Genomic DNA, 25157 nt, shown 5'->3' on the forward strand with positions numbered 1-25157 from the left:
CTTTTACAAATGAGGTGTCCTTGCATTTGGACTATAGATATTTAGAATTGAGAGTTGTTCTTGGTATCTTGGTAAATTTTTCCTTTGATGAGTATGAAGTGTCCTTCCATGTCTGTTTTTGATGACTTTTGGTTGAAAGTCAGTTTTTTTCTGATATTAGAATGGCTACTCCAGCTCCTTTCCTGGAACAATTTGCTTGGAAAATTGTTTTCTAGCCTTTTACTCTGAGGTAGTGTTTGTCTTTGACTCTGAGGTGGTAAGGTGGGTTTCCTATATGCTTCATAACGCTGGGTCCTGTTTACGTATCAAGTCTGTTAGTCTATTTCTTTTTATTGGGGAATTGAGTCCATTGATGTTAAGAGATATAAAGGAATTGTGCTTGTTGCTTCCTGTTATTTTTGTTATTTTAATGTTTGGTTGTATCTTCTTTTGGGTTTGTTAAAAGAAGATTACTCTCTTGCTTTTTCTAGGGTGCAGTTGCCCTCCTTATATTGACGTTTTCCATCTATTATCCTTTGTAGGACTGGATTTGTGGAAAGATATTGTGTAAATTTGGTTTTATCATAGAATTTCTTGGAGGACCCTTAAGCTTTGCACGGTGGCACACACCTCAAATCCCAACACACAGGAACAGAAGCAGGAATAATGTCACGAGTTCAAAGCCATCCAAGTTTATTGCTAAATTTAATACGTGACTGGGCAGTGTAAGACCATGACTCAGAAGGAAAAAAAGAGAGGGGGAGATAAAGAAAAGGTCACTACTAATAAATATGTAAAGTTATAAAAGCAAAAGGAGGCTGATAGGAAAATAATTTATGTTAAATTTATAGATAGGTTGTTTTAAATGTATTTTGTTACTCTGTATTGCCATTAACTTTAGTATCTTTGTCAGGATTCAAACTTCATAGCTTCAAGATTTTTATTTCTTAAAAGGGAAATATCATAACATTGTTAAGCTATAAGGCATTTTTTATTATGTACTTGAAAACTGAGGAATTTTTTCAAGTTTCATCAAAGAGCAATTTTTTAAGGACTTAGCTATAAATCCTAGGAAATAGAAGTTTCTGATGGAATTCTTACCACTGAAATTATTTTAAGTACAACAGAACTGCTGGTGTGCACTATTGTAAGATCTCTTAAAAATCCAGCTGTCAACCAGGTGGTCCTTCTTATGGTGGAGAGAATATAGTGTTATTTCTTGTTCATATTTGTTTTTGGCAAAAGATTCTATGCCCTAAATTTCCTGACAGCCAGACATTTGTCTGTAAGTTTTAAGGCACTGATACAAGTCAGACACATGGTTTCATGTAACCATGAAAAGACACATGTGGCGCTTATGAGAAATCACGATTATAGTCATCAATATTTGTACTTTCCGTCTGCGTAATTTTCATCCTTTATTAAAGTAAAATAATATGCATTTTTGAAGCAATACGTTATTTAGGTAACTAAATCTTAGTTTTATTATTTTGTAATCTTTTGTAACGTAGGGTACTTTTGTTTTTTCCTTAAAACTGAAATATGAAATTTATTCCTTGTGTGCTTTACACTAAGTTTTATGATCTCTATAAACACTATCCAACCTGTTTTGATGTCTTGTATTTTAGAAGGTTACTTCATTCAGTAGCATGGTGTATCACTTAATCAGTTTGAGTATATTTTTCTAATAAAAGTACAAATTGTAAATGTTAAAGCAATATTATATATTTGATGCTATAGGAAAATATCTACATTATAATTTAATCCATTAGCACTTTGAATAAAAGATCAGCTGAAATAACAGACATAGATAACAGGAGTCATATTCCTAGATTGGTAAATACCAGCTTCCCTAGCAAATGTTGTTATAAAATGCATCACCCAATTAATTTAATACTTCTGAAAGCAAACAATTAGGTTCCCTATCAGGGAAATTTACTGAAATGCTTTTTCTAAAGCCTCAGTGGCCAAAAGACACCACTGGAATGTGAGAAACTAATTTTGGCTTGTTCTAACACCTCAGAATGTTACAAATTAATCAAGTGCTACTTAAGGTCTAGAACTCATTAACTTTTTATGTTTTACTTTTCCCATGACAGAGATTAAGTTATAGTGTAAAGCTTTAGTCTCTCGTTGATTAGACTGCCATCCCCACTGCACAAGTGCCTTCTTATCTGCAGTTTAGTGAGCACAGGCAATGGCCTGTGCAGTGATGTAGAAAAACTAGTTTATTGTTACATAAGGTTTTCAGGAGACCAAGCAGAGCCCACTCTATATCTTTCCACTTAGGTGAAACACTCTTACCACTACTGAAGCTGGGAAAGAAAATGTGTGTTACTCAAACATACATTTTTTTAATAAAGAAAAGGCTTCAATGACATTACAAGTGTTTAATAATTAGGTTCTTATTTTAACAAGTCTGAAAGGTACAGTTGTAAAGTGCATGTATTTAAGGACCACAAGTCCGTATGAAAATTACATATTAAATGAAAGTAACTGAACCTCAGTGCCTATTAGTGGCTAAAATGCCTTATTCGAGACAGACACACCAGGTTGTTCCTAGTAGAAAAGCAAGTTATGTGCATCATAGAAGCAAACATTGTGTAGGGCTGTATATCTCCTACAGACTGAAAACCCGTAGAAACATAGAAGCAGAATTTAACATCCATGCATTTTTAAATTTTTACTTTATGTCAAAGAGCAGAGTTTATGGGAGTTATAGAACAGATTGAGGTTTGTAATGAACAAGGGCAAAATGGAAAATATTGAAGAAACAGCAGGAACCATTTGTAATTATGAAAGGCGTTTCTTCATTCTTTTTTTTTTTTTTTCCTTTGCAATCTAAAAACAGTAGCAGGGGTTCCAAGCAGAGTTTATCATAGGTTGTCAATCACTGTCATGTAGCATTTGCAGTGGAAGATGTCTTTATTCAGAAACAGCTGAGCAAATCAGAGACACAGACTTGTAGTTAGTAGTCTGTCCAGCGTGCACTAAATAAACAAGGCCAGGGCTAACAAGCCAGCTTCTCACATCAGAACATAATGGACTCGGCTGACCTTATGCCCTCCGTTCAGCGTCAGCCCCTGTTACATGAAAGCTTCACTACTCACTTTCAATTTCCTTTAATTACCTACATGATGTAGATAAGAAAATGAGCCTTCCTTATAGTCAGTGATCACACACAGGAAATGAGACAACTTGTTTAAAATTAGAGAAGTAATTTGGGGGTAAATAATTCTATATGTCCTGCTGAAGAAATGTCTAGAAACAGTTTTTGTTGGGCTGTTTGTTTTTAAAGAGGGATTTTGATTATTTTACCAGCTCTGGTGATCCTGGAATTGCTGCTTTTCTAGCCTATCTAAACTGGGTTTTTAAAAACCCCTTTGTGAGTATTCTAAAGCATCCATCATAATAAAATACTCGTGGGGACATAAGAGGTAAGCGGAGTAGTGAAGCAATCATGTCACATTCTACAGAGCTTAGACAATGGTGAGATGGAATCCCATGAACAAATGCCCATGACTTTCACAGGAGGTCTGGCAGAGCAGTCAAGGATTAAACAGCAGTTGTCTTCAGCCTTCATGTTAGCTCTGCTTCTGCGGTTCATGATTAAAACTCCAGCAATAGCAGTAAGAAGACAGTAATAATACATCTATTCATCATCTGAAAATCAGTAATATATTTTTCATTTGTATGGATGATACCATTTGAGCATTGATTAGAAAACAACATAATGTTTCAAAATGGTGTGATTTTTTTTTCTGCAAGTGGGGATAAATGATTCTTTCATTTTCTCTGTACACCTATTGCATTGAAGAATGTTTTCTTATCACCTAAGCAAGTACTGTTTTCAGCATTGAACTAATATGGATTTAAAGGAGACCTGATTGGAGATTAGAGACTAAGACCCACAATATAAATTCAATGTAAAATTAGAGATTAAAACCCACAATATAAAATATGTGTGTGTGTCATAAACAAATATATACACCTGAAAAATATAGACCAAATTTCAAGTAATTGACTTATAAGCTAGTTCACTCCATGTATGATATCAGATATGGATATCATAATCATTATTATAATACCTCACACTTATAAAAATTCTTCACTGTCACATTGAATCCTCATACCAAGCCCCAAGTTAGGACAAGAATTTGGACTTCAGTGTCTCTCTCAGAAGGTCTTATAGATCTTGTAGTTTGTAAACAGCAGAGCTGAAGATCTAATTGCTATGTCAGTTCTCTGGTCAGTCACCCTTCTACTACCCCTTACTACACCATCTACCCTGCTGATCTGTGTAGCGCTAAGGTAGTGATTACTTACCACATTCTTTGAATTCCATTTCATTTAAACATTGAGCAGAAAAAGAAAAGGTCTTGGGATTCAGGGGCTCAAAAGTAGAGTGCTTGTTTATGTATCTGGTTTCACATCCCAGTATTGGCTGAACCTTGAAAAGCCAACCAAGGAAAAATAGCTTTAGGTGATAAAACATTTTTAATATTGATAGCTTTTAATTACAGAAATCAGAGTTTTATAAATATTTATAAGCCAAGTAAATCCTTTGAAGATCTGAAAAATGTTCTCTGTGTCAAGCTGATAATCAAAAAACCTGTTTTACCTGAGAGTTTATTCACTAACCAGATAGGTATGGGCATTTCAGACCTGTGCTGTTATCAAGCATATGTGTAGGCATTATTGATGTTTGAAATGTAGTAATGTTGTCTTCTAAAGACATGAAGCAGTACCCTCTTTTTTAGTGTATATTTCAGCTGTGTTAAGTTTTTTTGTTTGTTTGTTTGTTTGTTTGTTTGGGGGCTGGGAACATTATTGGTTTGGTTTGGTTCAGTTCGGTTCACTTCTTTGAGACAGGATTTCTCCGTGTAGCCCTAGCTGTCCTAGAACTCACTTTGTAGATCAGGCTAGCCTCTGCCTCCCAAGTGCTGGGATTAAAGGCATGCATTATCACACCTCTGTTGTTTTGTTTTGTTTTACTTTTTTTTTCATATGTGTACTGATGGTTCAGTTTGTGTTTTCTTTTTTTTTTTTATTCGATATAATTTATTTAGATTTCAAATGATTTCCCCTTTTCTAGCCCCCCACTCCCCGAAAGTCCCGTAAGCCCCCTTCTCTTCCCCTGTCCTCACTCCCACCCCTTCCCAGTTCCCCGTTCTGGTTTTGCCGAATACTGTTTCACTGAGTCTTTCCAGAACCAGGGACCGCTCCTCCTTTCTTCTTGTATCTCATTTGATGTGTGGATTATGTTTTGGGTATTCCAGTTTTCTAGGTTAATAACCACTTATTAGTGAGTGCATACCATGATTCCCCTTTTGAGTCTGGGTTACCTCACTTAGTATGATGTTCTCTAGCTCCATCCATTTGCCTAAGAATTTCATGAATTCGTTGTTTCTAATGGCTGAATAGTACTCCATTGTGTAGATATACCACATTTTTTGCATCCACTCTTCTGTTGAGGGATACCTGGGTTCTTTCCAGCATCTGGCAATTATAAATAGGGCTGCTATGAACATAGTAGAGCATGTATCCTTATTACATGGTGGGGAATCCTCTGGGTATATGCCCAGGAGTGGTATAGCAGGATCTTCTGGAAGTGAGGTGCCCAGTTTTCGGAGGAACCGCCAGACTGATTTCCAGAGTGGTTGTACCAATTTGCAACCCCACCAGCAGTGGAGGAGTGTTCCTCTTTCTCCACACCCTCTCCAACACCTGCTGTCTCCTGAATTTTTAATCTTAGCCATTCTGACTGGTGTAAGATGAAATCTTAGTGTTGTTTTGATTTGCATTTCCCTAATGACTAATGAAGTTGAACATTTTTTAAGATGCTTCTCTGCCATCCGAATTTCTTCAGGTGAGAATTCTTTGTTTAACTCTGTACCCCATTTTTTAATAGGGTTGTTTGGTTTTCTGGAGTCTAACTTCTTGAGTTCTTTATATATATTGGATATTAGCCCTCTATCTGATGTAGGATTGGTGAAGATCTTTTCCCAATTTGTTGGTTGCCAATCTGTCCTCTTGATGGTGTCCTTTGCCTTACAGAAACTCTGTAACCTTATGACGTCCCATTTGTCAATTCTTGCTCTTAGAGCATACGCTATTGGTGTTCTGTTCAGAAACTTTCTCCCTGTACCGATGTCCTCAAGGGTCTTCCCCAGTTTCTTTTCTATTAGCTTCAGAGTGTCTGGCTTTATGTGGAAGTCCTTGATCCATTTGGAGTTGAGCTTAGTACAAGGAGACAAGGATGGATCAATTCCCATTCTTCTGCATGCTGACCTCCAGTTGAACCAGCACCATTTGTTAAAAAGGCTATCTTTTTTCCATTGGATGTTTTCAGCCTCTTTGTCGAGGATCAAGTGGCCATAGGTGTGTGGGTTCATTTCTGGATCTTCAATCCTGTTCCATTGATCCTCCTGCCTGTCACTGTACCAATATTGTTTTACTTTTAAAGCAGTAATTTTACTGTTCTTGAGCTCAGCCAAATTGCTCAAAGATACCTTCCCCCAAGCCTTTCTCATGTACCTCTTCCAGTATTTGTTCCATTGTCATTCTACATTTCTCTGTGATATGAAATTCCTATTAGCCTACAGATGTATCAGTAACATATTTTGAATATAAACTTAGTTTAAAAATTATTCAATACACTAAGATCTTGTCATTGTAGTTATTTAAATAATTAAATTCTTTATTAAAGTATATGTAAATTTTACAGGACTCTTTAATTTAGAAAAATTGTTTTCTTCAGCAAGAGGTACCAACGTGGTGCTGTGTTACTGCTGTCTTCAGGTAGCCTGTACTGACAGTCTACCCTGTGTACAATTTAGATGACTGCACTGCAGAACATATTTCTAGCTTGAAATGGACTCAGCTGTTGTCAGACTCTTCTGACACAGATACTACTGGCAATGAGCACACCCACAAGCCTCATGAAGACGGGATTAAAGCAGTAAATTGGGTCACGCAGGCAGAACTGGCACAGTGTAGAGAACACTGAAGTCACATCTTACATGGAGTTGGGATTCTAAGGTTGGGAAATAAAACAAGCTGAAGTTACCAGGAAAACTGAAAGCACAGTAAGAGTTGTATGTACTCAAACCTGCTCAGAAATAAAGATGTGCTTTAAACTTTAAACACCAGGAGTTACTCCTCTGGCACATTTTTATTTTTTAGTACCAAATGAGATAATTAACTCATACTACACGTTCTGGTATTAAAAAATCTGCTCCTAGCCAGGCTTTGGAGCTGTCACTTCTAATCACAGTGCGTGAAAGGCTGAAGTTCCACAAATTCAAAGCCAGCTTGGGCTATGTTGAGTTCTAATCTAGATATTCTATAGAGGGTGGTCATTTCTCAGAAGGCAGAAAGGAAGGAAGGAAGGAAAGAAGGAAGGAAGGAAGGAAGGAAGGAAGGAAGGAAGGAAGGAAGGAAGGAAGGAAGGAAGGAAGGAAGGAAGGAAGGAAGGAAGGAAGGAAAAGAAACAGACAGACAGACAGACAGTCTTTGAATATCAGAATTACACTCAATTTAGAAAGATGTCCACATGTTTAGAACTGTTAAACCTGACCTATTATTTAAGAGCTACCCCCCCCATCAAGGAGGAAGACATTATATATGTACATAATTAGGTTTTCATTATTGGATATTTGAACTTGTAAATCAGCATGGTTTCTTAGACCATTAACAATACCAATTTAAAATGTTGTTGGTTATTATATTAGCAAGATTCTGATTTTTTTTTTTAAGCTGAACTGCTCTTAGCTCCCATTGGGCAGCCCTCAGGGCCACACTCTCCTCTCTCTTAATCCATGGCCGCTCCCATTTCTTCTCTTCTGTTCAAACCTATTCTTCTCCTGGTTCTCCTCTCTCTAAGCCTGCAATGCAAAACATAAAACCCCACCTATGTTTCTTCTGCCCAGCTATTGACTATTGGCTTTTTTGTTTTTTAACCAATCACAGTTAACAGAGAGCAGGGTCACTTAGCTAGTATCTACATGTGGACTCTCTCATCTCAGAGGAAGCTAGTCTTGGGTGCCCCAAATTGTTATTAGAATACAAACAGCATTAAGCCAACCTTCTATATTTATTCCCTTTTGTCCAATTAATAAGGCTCTTTTCTCTCAGATCTAAATTGAACACAATAATAACAATTATGCAAACTATAAGGTATGATATACACATATATAACATCTAGTCCATCATATTTGGCAATTTAGATAAAGTATTTTATCATCTATTCTACCCTAATGAGTTTATAATTCTGTACCATAATCATCTTTTATTTTAACTTGTATTACCATCTGAAAAACCATCCTTTCAAATCTAGACTATCTTCAGTGCTACATGACTTAAGTTTAATTGTGAGACTATAACTATCTAGTCTTCAACACTGTCATCGAACACATATTTGAGTATGCAGGAACATAGCTTCCAAAATTTAATTGACAAAGACAATTGATTGCCTGTACTGTCCCCAGTATTCCTTACAATGTTAGAGCAATTATCTTCAGCCTTTGGCCAAGAATATCTGACAAACCTTAAGTAAAACATGAATTTTGAAGGACTAGCTTACACTGTCTTGGCAGAGCTTAGCAGTTGACTATCCTGTGTCCATTTGTCCTTTTTGGACAGCATTCTCTCTGCAGATGAAATTATGGCATTTCTTGCCCAATGGCTGGTTTGCTACAAATGAAGTAACTCCACATCCAAGTATTGATGCTCAGAATCTTCTTTGAAGTAGAATAGGGTTACTGTCAGGAGCAGGTCTCATAATCAAAAGCTATTTTAATAATAAAATGATTTTAAGTGCAATATTCTGTGTATCTCTGATGCTTTTGAAGACCATTATATTGAAGACACACACACACACACACACACACACACACACATATGTAGTTTTCAAACATTAATTTATCTATTTACTAATTGAATAACCTTGAAAACATTTTATTGCAGTTAACTAAATTAGAATCTAATATGACTATGAGTTTCGCTATCTGACTATTAATTTCCATTACTTAATTATTTTAAAGTTTGTACTAGTTACTATTAAAAGGATTGGATCTAAGTCTTACATTAGTAAATGAGTTGCATAGGCACAATACCTATCTAAGAGTAACAAGATTTATTTTAAATTTCATCTCAGTTCCCAAAGATTTATACCAGACATCCCAACTTAAGGGATTGGGACTATAACTTTCTTTTTTACATATATTTTACTTTTTTAACTATCTTTAATTTTTTTTTACAGTCTAGTCATTATCCCCCTTCTCTTCTGCCCTCCAACAGTTCCTCATCCCATTCCTCCTTCCCAGTCTCCAAGAGGATGTCCCCACCCCACCCACAACAAACCCCACCAGGCCTCCCCATTCCCTGGGTCTTCAGTAAGAAAAGACTATTTTCTATGATTTTTTTCCTGATGAATTGGGGGGGGGGGGTAAGAAAACTAGGGGAAAATGGTTGGTCTTAAGAAAACTAGCTGTTTTCCGGTCTTTGTGTGTTGGGAAAGTTCAGGGCTTAACTGAAGTCCTGGCTGGAACCATCTGAAAGGCTGGACGAACTGAGGTCATATAGGGCATTAGCAGACATTCTCGACAATGTTCTGGAAGCTTCAGGCAGGCAGGGAGCTGAACATGGGTCAGTTGAGCATATCCAGGGGTAAGTCTTGTCCACCTATCCTCATGGTATTTTATTCTGTAATATGTAAACCTTACAACCAATATTTAGTTCTGTAAATACTATAAGACTTGTATGGAATATGCAAAGTTCACAAATCATTTATGTATGAATTTTTGTTTCTTGTTTGAGCAGGTGAAAGACAATCTCTTTTATGAGTTAGTTTAATCAATAATCAAATTGTAATAAATCGTCATGCTATATGAAAGGGTGGCATGATGAATTTTGAGGATTCTGTAGCCAATAGGATTTATAGGCTAGATATAGCTAAAGTTTTGGCTAGAGACATTTTTATGTCTCAGCCGTTTTAAGGGCTATTCCCATGTAGAGATCAGCAAATCGTGTTGCCCGTCTTGTTTGGTCTTCTTGAATTTTTCTTTCCTGTCTGCAACCAAGATCTTCAGGGGATCTTCCTCTATCAAGCCTGATCCATTTTACTTTGGAAGGGGTCCAAAGCCTTTTTTCTCTTGGGGTAAAACAAATACAGAACCTCTCTCCCAAAATACCTTGTTCCAGCAACAGAAGTCATCAATGGTATAGATTGATTCAATTTAGCACCCTCTTTTTTTCTTTAGACCTGTCCTTTAACCACTCTCACAAAGAATTTGTAATACCATTATAACCACCAAATTTATAACCACCTTCATTTTGATAATTAAAGCAGTCATTCTTATTATTGAGGTAGGGTTTCTCTGTGTGGCCTGAACTGACCTGGATTTGTTTATAGAATAGGTTGGCTTCAGAATAGAAACCTGACTGTGCCTTTGTTTCCTACAGGTTGAAATCAAAGTCCTAGATTTGTTTATTCATCTATGCTTACTTAAAAACAAAAGCAATTTGCATTTATTTTTCCATTCTATAGATATTAATATTCTGGATATATATAATTATATTCCTTTTCTCTTTACTTAAATTAATATCCTTTCCTATGTATTTAACTTCAATTAAATTCCCTTCTATTTACTGTATAAGCCTATTCTCAGGCCAGTAATGTGTCATATGCCAAGGTAAGCAGTCCCAGAATTCCTGTAGAGCTCATGACAAAGAACCCAGTTGCTTATGGTTGACTTATTCTATTTCTGTTTATTTTTATTCTTTTTATTTTATTGCCGGAGGCCCAGTAAACATGAAAAGTCACTTGTAGGCCTAGACTTTCAGGTACAGAATTTAGCCTTACAATATATAACAATAGCTCGAACCTCAACAGTTCCTATTTTTGTCTAAATAAAAAAGGCTCTTTCTCTTGTAATAGGCAAAATACCCTAGGAACAATTATGAAACTATTATGAAAGTTATTAAGTAAAAGTTACATTCAAAATGCCTAATCTGTTCATATTTGGCAACTCAGGGGAAAGAATTCTATTATCTTTCCTATCCTGGTGAGTTCAGAATTCTGTATCTAAATCAATTTCTATCCTAACTTGGATTACACTCCTAAAATTACCTTCTTAGACCTAGAATATCCTTTTAAATCCTAAACAACTTAAGCTTATAGTAAGACTATGACTATTTAGTCCTCAACCCTGTCAGAGGCCTGAGAAGAAAATAAATATGAGTTGTATGCAGGAATCACAAGGATGAAGTTTCCAAAAATATAAAATGAGAGAAAGAGCTGACCACCTGGACAACCCCTAATAATTTATATAATGTTGGATCATCTATCTTCAGCTTTCTGACGCAGAATATCTGACAGACCTTTTGTGAAGCAGGAAGCCAGTCCACTGCACTCCTATATAATATGCAGTTGGCATGTAGTAATGGTAGAGTATTGTCGATCATGTATAAAATATTGGGAGTTGAAGAGATGGCTCATTAGTTCCCAGCACCTGCTGCTCTTCCAAAGGACCTAAGTTTAGTTCACAGCACCCAAATCATAGGATTCAGAACCAGGTTTAGCTCCAGCTCCAGCATCCAATACCCTCATCTGGCCTCCAAGGGATCCTGCGACTACCTGTGGTAACATATGCTCATAAAGACATACACACACATGATTTTTTTATTTGAATAGAAAATAAAATTTTTGCCAGGCACTGGTGGTGCACACCTTTAATCCCAGCACTTGGGAGGCACAGGCAGGTAGACTTCTGAATTTGAGACCAGCTTGGTCTACAGAGTGAGTTCCAGGGCAGACAGGGCTACACAGAGAAACCCTGTCTCAAAAAAAAAAAAAAAGAAGAAGAAAGAAAGAAAGAAAGAAAGAAAGAAAGGAAGGAAGGAAGGAAGGAAGGAAGGAAGGAAGGAAGGAAGGAAGGAAGGAAGGAAGGAAGGAAGAAAGAAAGGAAGAAAGAAAGGAAGAAAGAAAATGAAATTTTTAAATGGAAAATATATCATACATAGATACTGTGTGTCAGTAGTTGAATACATATTGTGTACTGACACATAGCTAATAGAATACTTGTATTAATTGTATGATACTATTGAATTCCAAATAATAATGCTGTCTCATCATTCTGTCAAATTTCATAAGTAGAAATACACAGTTTCAAAACAAACATTATCTTACTCCCATGTATGTGAACATTAGCCTCCCCAAACCTACTTCTGACAAGTCTCCACAGTGCTTTCTGTCACATTAGATTAGTTTGTATTTACTCAGGCACTATGTAAGTGAAATCCTAGGATATAATGCTCTTTGGAAAGGATCCTGCCTTTTAAACTTAGCATAATTATATATTGTTGGTTAATTTTTTTCATTAAATACTAAAAATTTGCATCTAGTAGAACATAAATGTTTACCTCTTCACCTGTCAATGATGTTGTCAGTTTCTACATAGAAGTCTTTGAAATGGTTCTATCTTGGTCTTACTGGTTAAAGGGGGGGGGGGAGAGACTTAGTCATGTGACAGGTGTGTGAAAAGATTTCACAGAATATGACTCTTTTTCAGAAAGATTATAATTATAACCCTTTGCATGCTGGTCAAGATTTTTATCATCCCTTATAAATTTGTCTGGTATTCAAATATTTTTCTTTTTTATTAATTTTCTTTATTCCTTTTGCATTCCAATCACTGCCCCCTATCCTCCCTATCTCCACTTCTCATAGCCCTTCCCTACCCCACCCTATCCCCTTCTCTACTCTCTGACTGGGTGCATCCTCCTTCCTCTGGGTATCTCCCTATCCTGGCACATCAAGTCTCTCCAGGGCTCGGCATATCCTCTTCCACTGAGACCCAATAAGGCAGCCCAATTAGGGTTATCATTAACTTAACTAATATTTACATGTAAGCAGACAGATACCATATTTGTTTTTGTGGGTATAAGATACCTCACTCAAGTTTTTCTCGTTCAATCCATTTTCCTATGGATTTCGTCATTTCATTTTTTCATGGCTAAGTAATGCTCCATTGTATAAATGTATTACATTTTCCTTATCCATTTTTCTGTTAAGGGACATCTTAGCTATTTCCAGTTTCTGACTGCTATGAGTAAAACCATAGTGAACAGTGTTGAGAAATTTCTCTGTGGTAAAATCAAGCATCCTTAGGGTATATGCCCAGAATGGTAACTGGATCTTGAGTCACATCAATGCCCTTCTTCCTAAGGACCCACCACAGGATTGCTATAATAGCTGTACAAGTCTGCATTCCCACCAGCAGTGGATGAGGGCCAGCCTGAGCTGTCATTGTTTTATAGCTGTTAGCCATTCTCACAGTTGTAAGATAAAATCTCAAAATAGTTTTAATTTGCATTTCCCTGGTTGCTAAGGGTGTTGGATATATCTGTAACAGTATCTCAATCATTTGTGTTTCCTCTATTGAGAATTTTCAGTTTAGATCTGTGCCCCATTTTATAATGTAGTTATTTGTTTTCTTGATACCTAATTTTTTGAGTTGGTTATGTATTTTGGATATTAGCCCTCTATTTGATGTATATAGTTAATTTTTAAAAAAATTCTTTTTTCAGTCTATAAGCTCCCACTTTGTAGGAATGATGTTGTCCTTTGCTGTGCAGAAGCTTTTCAGCTTCATGAAGTACTGTTTAATTGTTGATCTTAGTGCCTGCCTATGCTAGCCGTGTTCTGTTCAGAAACACTTCTCCTATGCCAGTGCATTCAAGGCTATTCCGCTGCTTTCTCTTCTGTCAGGTTTAGTGTATCTGGTTTGTGTTGAAGTCGTTGAGGAATTTAGTTTCTGCAGGGTGACAAGTATGGATCTCTTTGGATTTATCTACCTGCAGCCATTCAATTTTAATACCACCGTTTTATTTTTTTTAATTTATTGATATATTTATTTCCATTTCAAATGATTTCCCCTTTTCTCGACCCCCACTCCCCGAAAGTCCCATCAGTCCCCTTCCCTCCCCGTTTTCCCACCCAACTCTTCCCACTTCCCTGTTCTGATTTTGCTCTATACTGCTTCACTGAGTCTTTCCAGAACCAGGGGCCACTCCTCCATTCTTCTTGTACCTCATTTGTTGTGTGGATTATGTTTTGGGTATTCCAGTTTTCTAGGTTAATATCCACTTATTAGTGAGTGCATACCATGATTCATCTTTTGAGACTGGGTTACCTCACTTAGTATGATGTTCTCCAGCTCCATCCATTTGCACCATTTTATTAAAGAAGCTTTTTTTTTTGGTGTGTATTTATGGCCTCTATTAAAAAGACAGGTAATCATACGTGTGTGCATTTATGCCTTATTATTTAATTAATTCCACTGGTCAACTTGTCTGTGTGTGTGTGTGTGTGTGTGTGTGTGTGTGTGTGTGTGTGTGTGTGTGCGCGCGCGCGCGCGTGTGCAGGCGCGTGCAGGCGCGTGGCATATGTGCTGTTTTTATTACTGTATGTTGCTGTGAGGGTAATAGTGGCTTTGTTAAAAGAATTTGGAAATCTTCCTTCAGTTTCTATGGACACAATGTATGACCAGACCCACAGTACCCCTAGTTCTGCCTCAAAAAGGGCCTCAAGTCCTGCTTAAGAAACCTCTAGAGTTTTCACCCACCAGCTAGCCTACTACTACCTGACCCATTACACTGATCAAGGACTTCTGGAATCTGAACTCTAAAGCACAAAGTGACTCCAATACCGAAAACCAAGTACCATTCTTCTGTTCTACACCTTGCCAAATTGGGGTAGCTTAGTTGGGTAGGTACAAAGTGCCTACCCCAGCTAAGACAAGACCAGATAACTACACCATGAAACAACCAAGATAATATCCCTCCTCCATAAACTAACATCCCTATTGAAACATGCTCTAAGAAAAGCAATTTAGCTGAAGCACAACACAAGGACTTCAAAATAGCTTTTTTTTTTCTTTTTTTTTTTCCATTCTTTTTTTTTTATTCGATATAATTTATTTACATTTCAAATGATTTCCCCTTTTCTAGCCCCCCCCCCACTCCCCGAAAGTCCCGTAAGCCCCCTTCTCTTTCTAGGTTAATAACCACTTATTAGTGAGTGCATACCATGGTGGGGAATCCTCTGGGTATATGCCCAGGAGTGGTATAGTAGGATCTTCTGGAAGTGAGGTGCCCAGTTTTCGGAGGAACCGCCAGACTGATTTCCAGAGTGGTTGTACCAATTTGCAACCCCACCAGCAGTGGAGGAGTGTTCCTCTTTCTCCGCACCCTCTCCAACACCTGCTGTCTCCTGAATTTTTAATCTTAGCCATTCTGACTGGTGTAAGATGAAATCTTAGGGTTGTTTTGATTTGCATTTCCCTAATGACTAATGAAGTTGAGCATTTTTTAAGATGCTTCTCCGCCATCCGAAGTTCTTCAAAATAGCTTTTATGAATATATCCAAAGGCCTTAAAATGAACGTTAATAAATAACTTTGTGAAGGCAGTGAAAATAATTAAATGAATTAATGAAAACAAGATGTCAAAATAAAATTTAGTAAAGAAATAGAATTAACTAACGGAAAGCCAAACTGAAATAAAACTGGAAATTAAAAACTCAACAAGTTGTACAAAAAATCTCAAGAGATAAGCCTCACCAACAGATTGAAAGACATCAGTTCTTGAAGACAAGGTAAGAGAAATGGATATCTCAGACAAAAATGTTAAATCTAAAGGAAATTGAGAAACTAATGAAAAGACCCAACCTACAAATTATATTAATTTTGTTGACCTTTTAAAAACAAGCGAGTACTCATGGATTGTGAATATATTGTATGTTATTATCTTTTAGTTGTTATTATTAAATAATATTAAAACAAGATTTGAAGAGATATGGTTACTTAGGGATTTTATAGACCGTGTTTTAACATGAACAAGTAAAGTGTATTAATCACAGCCAGGGATGTGGCTCAGAGGTACAGTGCTTGCCTGTCATGTGCAGTGCTCTGGGTTCAGTTCTCAGACCACAAAATAATATCACTGAAAAGCATATAAATTATTATGTTATCTTTTATTAAGTTGAAATTTGTCTTGTTTTACAGGATGCAGAAGAATACACAGACTTGCCAGTAAGACACAATGAGGACCATACGAATAATGAATTGGCCAAATGTCTTCCCATTGCGCTAAATCCTCATTCATTCGACAGCCCTCACACCAAAGCCCATCTCTTGCTTCAGGCACATCTCAGCCGAGCCATGCTGCCCTGCCCGGATTATGATACTGATACTAAAACAGTCTTAGACCAAGCTCTCAGAGTATGTCAGGTATGACAGTCTTTCTGATGTCTATATTTTAATATTATTACATTTAAGATGTTTTTATGCTAACATTGTTGAGAAACCACCAGGTGAATCAAATCAATACTTTTCTAAGAAAAAGCAAATATAAAAACATTATAAAGCCAGCACTTAGGAGGTAGAGGTAGGCAGATATCTATGAGGCCAGCCTGGTCTAGAAAGCAAGTTTCAGGACATCTCGGACTATTATATAAAGAAGCCTTGTCTCAGCAAAACAAAACAACTGGAAAGCCAGTTTCAGTCACATTTAACCAGAATGTATTAAAGGAGAAGTATGTACCAGGAACATGTATATTCATTGAACATATGGTAATAAAATAGAAGAATTAATACTTTTATATCTCAAGATGGCAAAGACTGTCAGTTAAAAATGTAAATTAAGGCCTCTGTCATCTATGCATCCCAGCACTTAGGTAGCAGAGACAACAGGAGAGTCTTGAGTTGGAAGTCAACATGTCAAAAAAAAAAAAGAAAAAGAAAAAAATCAAAATGACTACTGAAAAACGGTGAAAAGAGATGGTTATAAATGGTGCAAGAAGAGGTAGAATTGCTTAATGAAGAAAAGTATAGGAACATCATTAGTGATGTCAGTAATACCTATCAGTCTTCTCATATTTAATACTTCATTTGAAGATAATAGTAATAGTCTCATGTCACCATAATAATAGTGAAAAGTATGGCCCTGTTTTACATTTTATAAAATGTTACAATATCCAAAGTAATAAATGATCACCTAGACCTATTTATCTCCTTTTGTATTCAATATAAAGTATTCATTGTAATGTTGTCAGTATTATTGATATATCTGAAGAAAACCTGTTCCTGATGTAATGCAGTTTAAAAGGAAGAGTATTCTAACAGGGTTTTGATGTCATTGTACGCATTAGAATCTAAAACCCCATCAGTGAAGAATCCATACGATAGCTGTGATGGATGGGGATTGGTTGGATCCTTAATGGTTCTTTAAACGCTTTTTTTTTTTAATTTTTTTTTATTTGATATAATTTATTTACATTTCAAATGATTTCCCCTTTTCTAGCCCCCCCACTCCCCGAAAGTCCCATAAGCCCCCTTCTCTTCCCCTGTCCTCCCATCCACCCCTTCCCACTTCCCCGTTCTGGTTTTGCTGAATACTGTTTCACTAAGTCTTTCCAGAACCAGGGGCCACTCCTCCTTTCTTCTTGTACCTCATTTGATGTGTGGATTATGTTTTGGGTATTCCAGTTTTCTAGGTTAATATCCACTTATTAGTGAGTGCATACCATGATTCACCTTTTGAGTCTGGGTTACCTCACTGAGTATGATATTCTCTAGCTCCATCCATTTGCCTAAGAATTTCATGAATTCATTGTTTCTAATGGCTGAATAGTACTCCATTGTGTAGATATACCACATTTTTTGCATCCACTCTTCTGTTGAGGGATACCTGGGTTCTTTCCAGCATCTGGCAATTATAAATAGGGCTGCTATGAACATAGTAGAGCATGTATCCTTATTACATGGTGGGGAGTCTTCTGGGTATATGCCCAGGAGTGGTATAGCAGGATCTTCTGGAAGTGAGGTGCCCAGTTTTCGGAGGAACCGCCAGACTGATTTCCAGAGTGGTTGTACCAATTTGCAACCCCACCAGCAGTGGAGGAGTGTTCCTCTTTCTCCACACCCTCTCCAACACCTGCTGTCTCCTGAATTTTTAATCTTAGCCATTCTGACTGGTGTAAGATGAAATCTTAGGGTTGTTTTGATTTGCATTTCCCTAATGACTAATGAAGTTGAGCATTTTTTAAGATGCTTCTCTGCCATCCGAAGTTCTTCAGGTGAGAATTCTTTGTTTAACTCTGTACCCCATTTTTTAATAGGGTTGTTTGGTTTTCTGGAGTCTAACTTCTTGAGTTCTTTATATATATTGGATATTAGCCCTCTATCTGATGTAGGATTGGTGAAGATCTTTTCCCAATTTGTTGGTTGCCGATTTGTCCTCTTGATGGTGTTCTTTGCCTTACAGAAACTTTGTAATTTTATGAGGTCCCATTTGTCAATTCTTGCTCTTAGAGCATACGCTATTGGTGTTCTGTTCAGAAACTTTCTCCCTGTACCGATGTCCTCAAGGGTCTTCCCCAGTTTCTTTTCTATTAGCTTCAGAGTGTCTGGCTTTATGTGGAGGTCCTTGATCCATTTGGATTTGAGCTTAGTACAAGGAGACAAGGATGGATCAATTCACATTCTTCTGCATGCTGACCTCCAGTTGAACCAGTACCATTTGTTGAAAAGGCTATCTTTTTTCCATTGGATGTTTTCAGCCTCTTTGTCGAGGATCAAGTGGCCATAGGTGTGTGGGTTCATTTCTGGATCTTCAATCCTGTTCCATTGATCCTCCTGTCTGTCACTGTACCAATACCATGCAGTTTTTAACACTATTGCTCTGTAGTATTGCTTGAGGTCAGGGATACTGATTCCCCCAGATTTTCTTTTGTTGCTGAGAATAGTTTTAGCTATCCTGGGTTTTTTGTTGTTCCAGATGAATTTGATAATTGCTCTTTCTAACTCTGTGAAGAATTGAGTTGGGATTTTGATGGGTATTGCATTGAATCTGTATAGTGCTTTAGGCAAAATGGCCATTTTAACTATATTGATTCTACCGATCCATGAGCATGGGAGGTTTTCCCATTTTTTGAGGTCTTCTTCCATTTCCTTCTTCAGAGTCTTGAAGTTCTTGTCATACAGATCTTTCACATGTTTGGTAAGAGTCACCCCAAGATACTTTATACTGTTTGAGTCTATTGTGAAGGGGGTCATTTCCCTAATTTCTTTCTCAGCCTGCTTATCCTTTGAGTATAGGAAGGCCACTGATTTGCTTGAGTTGATTTTATAACCTGCCACTTTGCTGAAGTTGTTTATCAGCTGTAGGAGCTCTCTAGTGGAGTTCTTTGGGTCACTTAGGTAGACGATCATGTCGTCTGCAAATAATGATAGTTTGACTTCTTCCTTTCCAATTTGTATCCCTTTGACCTCCTTATGTTGTCGAATTGCCCGAGCTAGTACCTCAAGTACAATATTGAAAAGATAAGGAGAAAGGGGGCAGCCTTGTCTGGTCCCTGATTTCAGTGGGATTGCTTCAAGTTTCTCTCCATTTAGTTTGATGCTGGCTACCGGTTTGCTGTATATTGCTTTTACTATGTTTAGGTATGGGCCTTGAATTCCTGTTCTCTCCAAGACTTTAAGCATGAAGGGATGCTGAATTTTGTCAAATGCTTTTTCAGCATCCAATGAAATGACCATGTGGTTTTGTTCTTTGAGTTTGTTTATGTAGTGGATTGTATTGATGGATTTCCGTATATTGAACCAACCCTGCATTCCCGGGATAAAGCCTACTTGATCATGGTGGATGATCGTTTTGATGTGTTCTTGGATTCGGTTGGCAAGAATTTTATTGAGTATTTTTGCATCGATGTTCATAAGGGAAATTGGTCTGAAGTTCTCTTTCTTTGTTGGATCTTTGTGTGGCTTTGGTATCAGCGTAATTGTGGCTTCGTAGAAGGAATTGGGTAGTGTTCCTTCTGTTTCTATTTTGTGGAATAGTTTGAAGAGTATTGGTGTTAACTCTTCTTTGAAGGTCTGGTAGAATTCTGCACTGAAACCATCTGGTCCTGTGCTTTTTTTGGTTGGAAGACTTTCTATGACTCCTTCTATTTCTTTAGGCTTTATGGGACTGTTCAGATGGTCTAGTTGGTCCTGATTTAATTTTGGTATTTGGTATCTGTCAAGGAAATTGTCCATTTCCTCCAGATTCTCCAGTTGTGTTGAGTACAGGCTCTTGTAGTAGGATCTGATGATTTTTTGGATTTCCTCAGTTTCCGTTGTTATATCTCCCTTTTCATTTCTAAGTTTGTTAATTTGGATACTTTCTCTGTGCCCTTTGGTCAGTCTGGCTAAGGGTTTATCTATCTTGTTGATTTTCTCAAAGAACCAGCTCCTGGTTTTGTTGATTTTTTTGTATGGTTCTCTTTGTTTCTACTTGATTGATTTCAGCCCTGAGTTTGATGATTTCCTGCCTTCTACTCCTCCTGGGCGAAATAGCTTCTTTTTGTTCTAGGGCTTTCAGGTGTGTCATTAAGCTGGTAATGTATGCTCTCTCCATTTTCTTTTTGGAGGCACTCAGGGCTATGAGTTTTCCTCTTAGCACTGCTTTCATTGTGTCCCATAGATTTGGGTATGTTGTGTTTTCATTTTCATTGTGTTCTAAAAAGTCTTTAATTTCTTTCTTTATTTCTTCCTTGACCAAGGTATCATTGAGTAGAGTATTGTTCAGTTTCCACGTGTATGTGGGTTTTCTGTTGTTTCTGTTGCTATTGAAGACCACTTTTACTCCATAGTGATCAGATAGGAGGCATGGGATTAGTTAAACGCTTTTTTTTTTAAGAGCTGGCTGAATGACAGGAAGTAAGTAGCGAGGAGTTTTTAGCAGGCATGAGAAACTGAGGGTGATTCCGGGCTTCTCCAGAGCAGCTGGAAGAAAGAAGCTACTCTTGACTAAGGAAAACCACAGGAGAGTAGGTTTTGATGAAGTACACTGGTGACAAAATTGAATTATAAGAGATCTTAACATTCTACATTTTACATTTTTAAACATTTTTGTGATTTTTAAAAGTGTTTTTAAGCCCGGCAATGGTGACGTATGCCTTTAATCCCAACACTTGGGAGGCATAGGCAGGCGGATTTCTGAGTTCAAGGCCAGCCTGGTCTACATAGTGAGTTCCAGGACAGCCAGGGCTACACAGAGAAACCCTGTCTTGAGAAGAAAAAAAAAAGAGTGTTTTTAAAGGTACATTAAGTCTACCTGAGGATATTAGTGCAAGGACATTATTTAAAACGGTAAAAATTCAAAAATAGCTTAGGACCTTTCCTATAATTACAATTTGTAATAGTTCCACATATATGGAAAATATGTTGCTACTTCTAGGAAAGTATCTAAGATGGCTCCACTGGGAGACTTTACAGCATCCATATCTGGATATCAGGTTTATTGTGCTTTTTTTTTTCTTTATGATTTTTTAAAACTTGTAATCTTTCATTCTTTGATTGGGCTTTTTTGTTGTGTTGTTGCTGCTGCTGTTTTTGCTTTGAGACAGGGACAGTCTCTAACCCTGGCTATCCTGGAACTTTCCATGTAGTCCAGACTGGCCTTGAACTCTGCCTCTGCCTCAACCTCCTTCTGCCTCCTAGAATTAAAAGCATATAACAGCACACCTATCACGTTTTTATTAGTCAAAAACAGTTACCATGTAACATAGAGTAAGCACCAGATATCAGTAATTCAGAGAGAATGAAGCTCTTAACACATTAGTGTTTTGAGCACACTTTTGTAGGTAACACGTGATTGGCCTCTCTAGGAAGATGATTTACCATTCCTCGTTAGTCACACTTCACAGGGTTAAAGTGCTGAGTTTTCTGCTGTGGTCCTGGGCACTCATTTGTGTTTGCTATAACATTTCTTTATCCTTTCCACAATGACAGTTCATGAACGCTGGGGTCAGGAAGGCTGCATGAAAGGTACAAAAATGAAGTAAAGTCTTTTTAAAGATTTATTTATTTATTTAATACTGTAGCTGTCTTCAGACACACCAGAAGAGGGCATCGAATCCCATTACGGATGGTTGTGAGCCACCATGTAGTTGCTGGGAATTAAACTCAGGACCTCTGGAAGGGCCGTCAATGCTCTTAACCACTAAGCCATCTTTCTAGCTAAAGTAAATTTTTATTTTTGCAAATAAATTAGTTAACATCACAGTATTCATCTGAATATCATGTATAAAGTTTATCTTACATAACCAATTTAATAAATCTTTCCTTTTGCATATTCAGCCAAATAATTCTGTTTTCGTCTAGGAACCCACATTTCATCTGTTTTCTTCCCTCAGGGTCCTTGGCTGTCTTAGCCATAAATTTGTAATGCCCCAACGTTTGAGCTTGCCAAGTGAATGCTTCCTTTTGATTGCATTTGCATTCAAGTTCCATAGAATGTTCTGTTCCCAACAGAGAGAGATGTTTGGCCCTGTTAGTGAATCACATTCAGGAAGTTCATTACACAAATGCATCCATTACTGATGATAGAAACTCATCACCCTCCACACTCTGAAGCTTTGTTTGTTTGTTTGTTTTAATAAATATCTTTAGGAAGTTGTGCTTATGAATATCCTGCTGTTTGGAGGCAGAGGCAGGTGGATGAGTTCAAGGCCAGCCTGGTCTACAGAGTGAATTCCAGGACAGCCAGGGCTATACAGAGAAACCCTGTCTTGAAAAATCAAATTTAAAAAAAAAAATGAATATTCTGCTGGGTTTTGTGTTTGGGGGTTTGTTGTCGTCGTCGTCGTCGTTGTTGTTGTTGTTGTTGTTATTGTTGTTGTAGATGTTTTTGAAATGGGGTTTTTCTATATAGAAAAACTGGCAGTCCTGGAACTTGCTTTGTAGACCAGACTGACCTCAGACTCACAGAGATATTCCTGCCTCTACCTCCTGAGTGCTGGAATTAAAAGCATGTACCACCATGTCCCACTCATGTATTGTTTTCCTTTTTTAATTAATTAATTTAGTTATTTTACATCCCAACATCAGTTTCCCCTCCCTCCACTACTCCCAATCCTCCCCCCATCCCCTGCATCCACTCTTGTAGTGGGTAAATTAATAATAAAGTGTTCTGTCCCACTAGGCCTCTGCACCTGGCGGGTCTCACTCTTCATCCAAATACCTGGTAAAACATGACTCTTAAACTTAGTTAACCAAATATTTTTATGAATATGAAACTCCCAATTACATAATGCCAATTTACAATGATAAAGTCGTATCCCAGTATCTCTAACCTCTCCAAAGCAACAGAAATACATCTGAAGCCATCTGGATATCCACATCTCTCTTTCTCCTCCACTCCTCTCCTCTGCTGAGCCTCCCTCTCTCTCTCCTCCCCTCTCTTCTCTTATTCCCTCCTCCTCTCTTCCCTCCAGGCACTGGCCTCTCACTACCTCTATGTGAATGGCTAGCACATTGCAAGTATCTTCCTCCATTTCTCTTCAGAAAACGGGAAGTCTTCCCACGGATATCCACCAGCCCTGGCATATCAAGCTGCAGTAAGACTCGACACATCCTCTTAGTGAGGCCATACAAAGGCAGCCCAGTAGACTAGACACATCCTCTTAGTGAGGTTATACAAGGCAGCCCAGTAGACTAGACACATCCTCTTAGTGAGGCTATACAAAGCAACCCAGTAGACTAGACACATCCTCTTCGTGAGGCTATACCAGGTAGCCCAGTAGGGGGAACAGGTCTGAAAGAGAGGTAACAGAGCCAGAGGCAGCCCCTGCTGCCGCTATTGGGAGTCGCACATGAAGACCAAGCTACACAGCTGTAACATGTGCAGAGGGCCTAGGTCAGCCCTGCTGAAGCTCCCTGGTTGGCGGGTCAATCTCTGTGAACCACTGTGGACCCAGGTTAGTTGACTCTGGGTTTTCTTGTAGTGTCCTTGACCTCTCTGGCTCCTACACTCCTTCCTCTCCCTCTTCTGCAGGACTACCAAGCTCCACCTAATATTTGGCTAGTGGTCTCTGCATCTGTTTCCATTAGTGGCTGAGTGAAACTTCTCATCATCAATGATGATGATTATACTAAGCTCCTCAGGAATCTATGTGGTGATCTTAGCTAAAATTCGTAGCAAGGAGGAACATGGAGCCTGAATCAGCCATCTCCTATTACCAGCTAAGGCTTTAGTAGAATGATTGGGACATCAACACAGCCACAAAAATCTTAGACCAACAATTTGTCCTGCTTACTAAATAGACAGGGGTATGGAGCAGAAATTGAGGAGGTAGCCAACCAATTACTGGTCGAGTTTGAGACCCATGTAATGAGAGGGAGCCTACCCCTGACATCGTTAATGATATTATGCTATACTTGCCCTAGGTTTCTAGTTCATCCCAAAGATGTCACCCACACCCCTGATTCCAATTGTTTCTTCCAGTACTTTCTCTCTTCATCCTCACCTGATCCCATATCCACACCACCCAGTTCACGCCCCACATCCACCTACAATTTCTGTTCTGTTTCCCATTCTCAGTGAGTTCAGTGTCTCCCTTTGAGCCTTCCAAGTGGCTTAGCTTCTTTGGCTTCATGGATTATAACACTTACTTTATGGCAAATATTCACTTATAAGTGAATGTATACCATGTTGGTCTTTCACTCAGAATGATCTTTCTAGTTCCATCCATTTGCCTGAAATTTTCATGATATTATTGTTTTTGATAGCTGAGTAATACTCCATTTTGTATATCTACCACAATTTCTTTATCCATTCTTTGGTTGAGGAATATCTAGCTTGTTTCCAGTTTGTTTCCCTTATGAATAGAGCAACAGTGAACATGATTGAGCAAGTGTCCTTATGGTGGAGATCCTTTGGATGTACATGTATTGTTTTCAACATCTATTGGAGATACCTAATTGTATAATACTAATACAGTTAATACTCTTGTCTTCTTGTTCCATCATTCTGAAATTATACTTCTACTTCCATTTCTTACAAGTTTAAACAAGTATACCCCCAAAGTACTTGTGATATTCTTTTAAGTAAGATGTTTGCTGTCATTATTTGTTTTTCAGAATATCCCAATTTGACTGGGAAAAGCCACTCAAGATGCTATCTGATTATTTTACATTTTCCTGCTATTGTATCTTGTGCTTTAGTCTGAAATCTAGGTGCTTGCTGTACTCCCTCAGCCCTTTCTATAAAGAAGATAAGAGAACTGTAAGGATGGTCATACAAATATCTATGAATATTTGTCCTTCTGGGCGTGAACAAAACATCTATATTTAT

The 25157-nt window shown here is 37.8% G+C and overlaps 1 protein-coding gene across 1 annotated transcript in view; it reads left to right on the forward strand.

The window, feature by feature from the left end:
* The window catches only part of Ascc3 (activating signal cointegrator 1 complex subunit 3), a 269368-nt gene that overhangs the window by 212815 nt on the left and 31396 nt on the right, over nucleotides 1-25157 (forward strand). The window contains exon 37 of the mRNA XM_052163239.1: nucleotides 16046-16270. Coding sequence (XP_052019199.1) covers nucleotides 16046-16270 — 225 coding nt within the window. The remainder of the gene's footprint in view (nucleotides 1-16045; nucleotides 16271-25157) is intronic.

The sequence above is a fragment of the Apodemus sylvaticus genome, chromosome 19 (genome assembly GCF_947179515.1).
Source record: "Apodemus sylvaticus chromosome 19, mApoSyl1.1, whole genome shotgun sequence".
Classification (NCBI taxonomy): Eukaryota; Metazoa; Chordata; class Mammalia; order Rodentia; family Muridae; genus Apodemus; species Apodemus sylvaticus.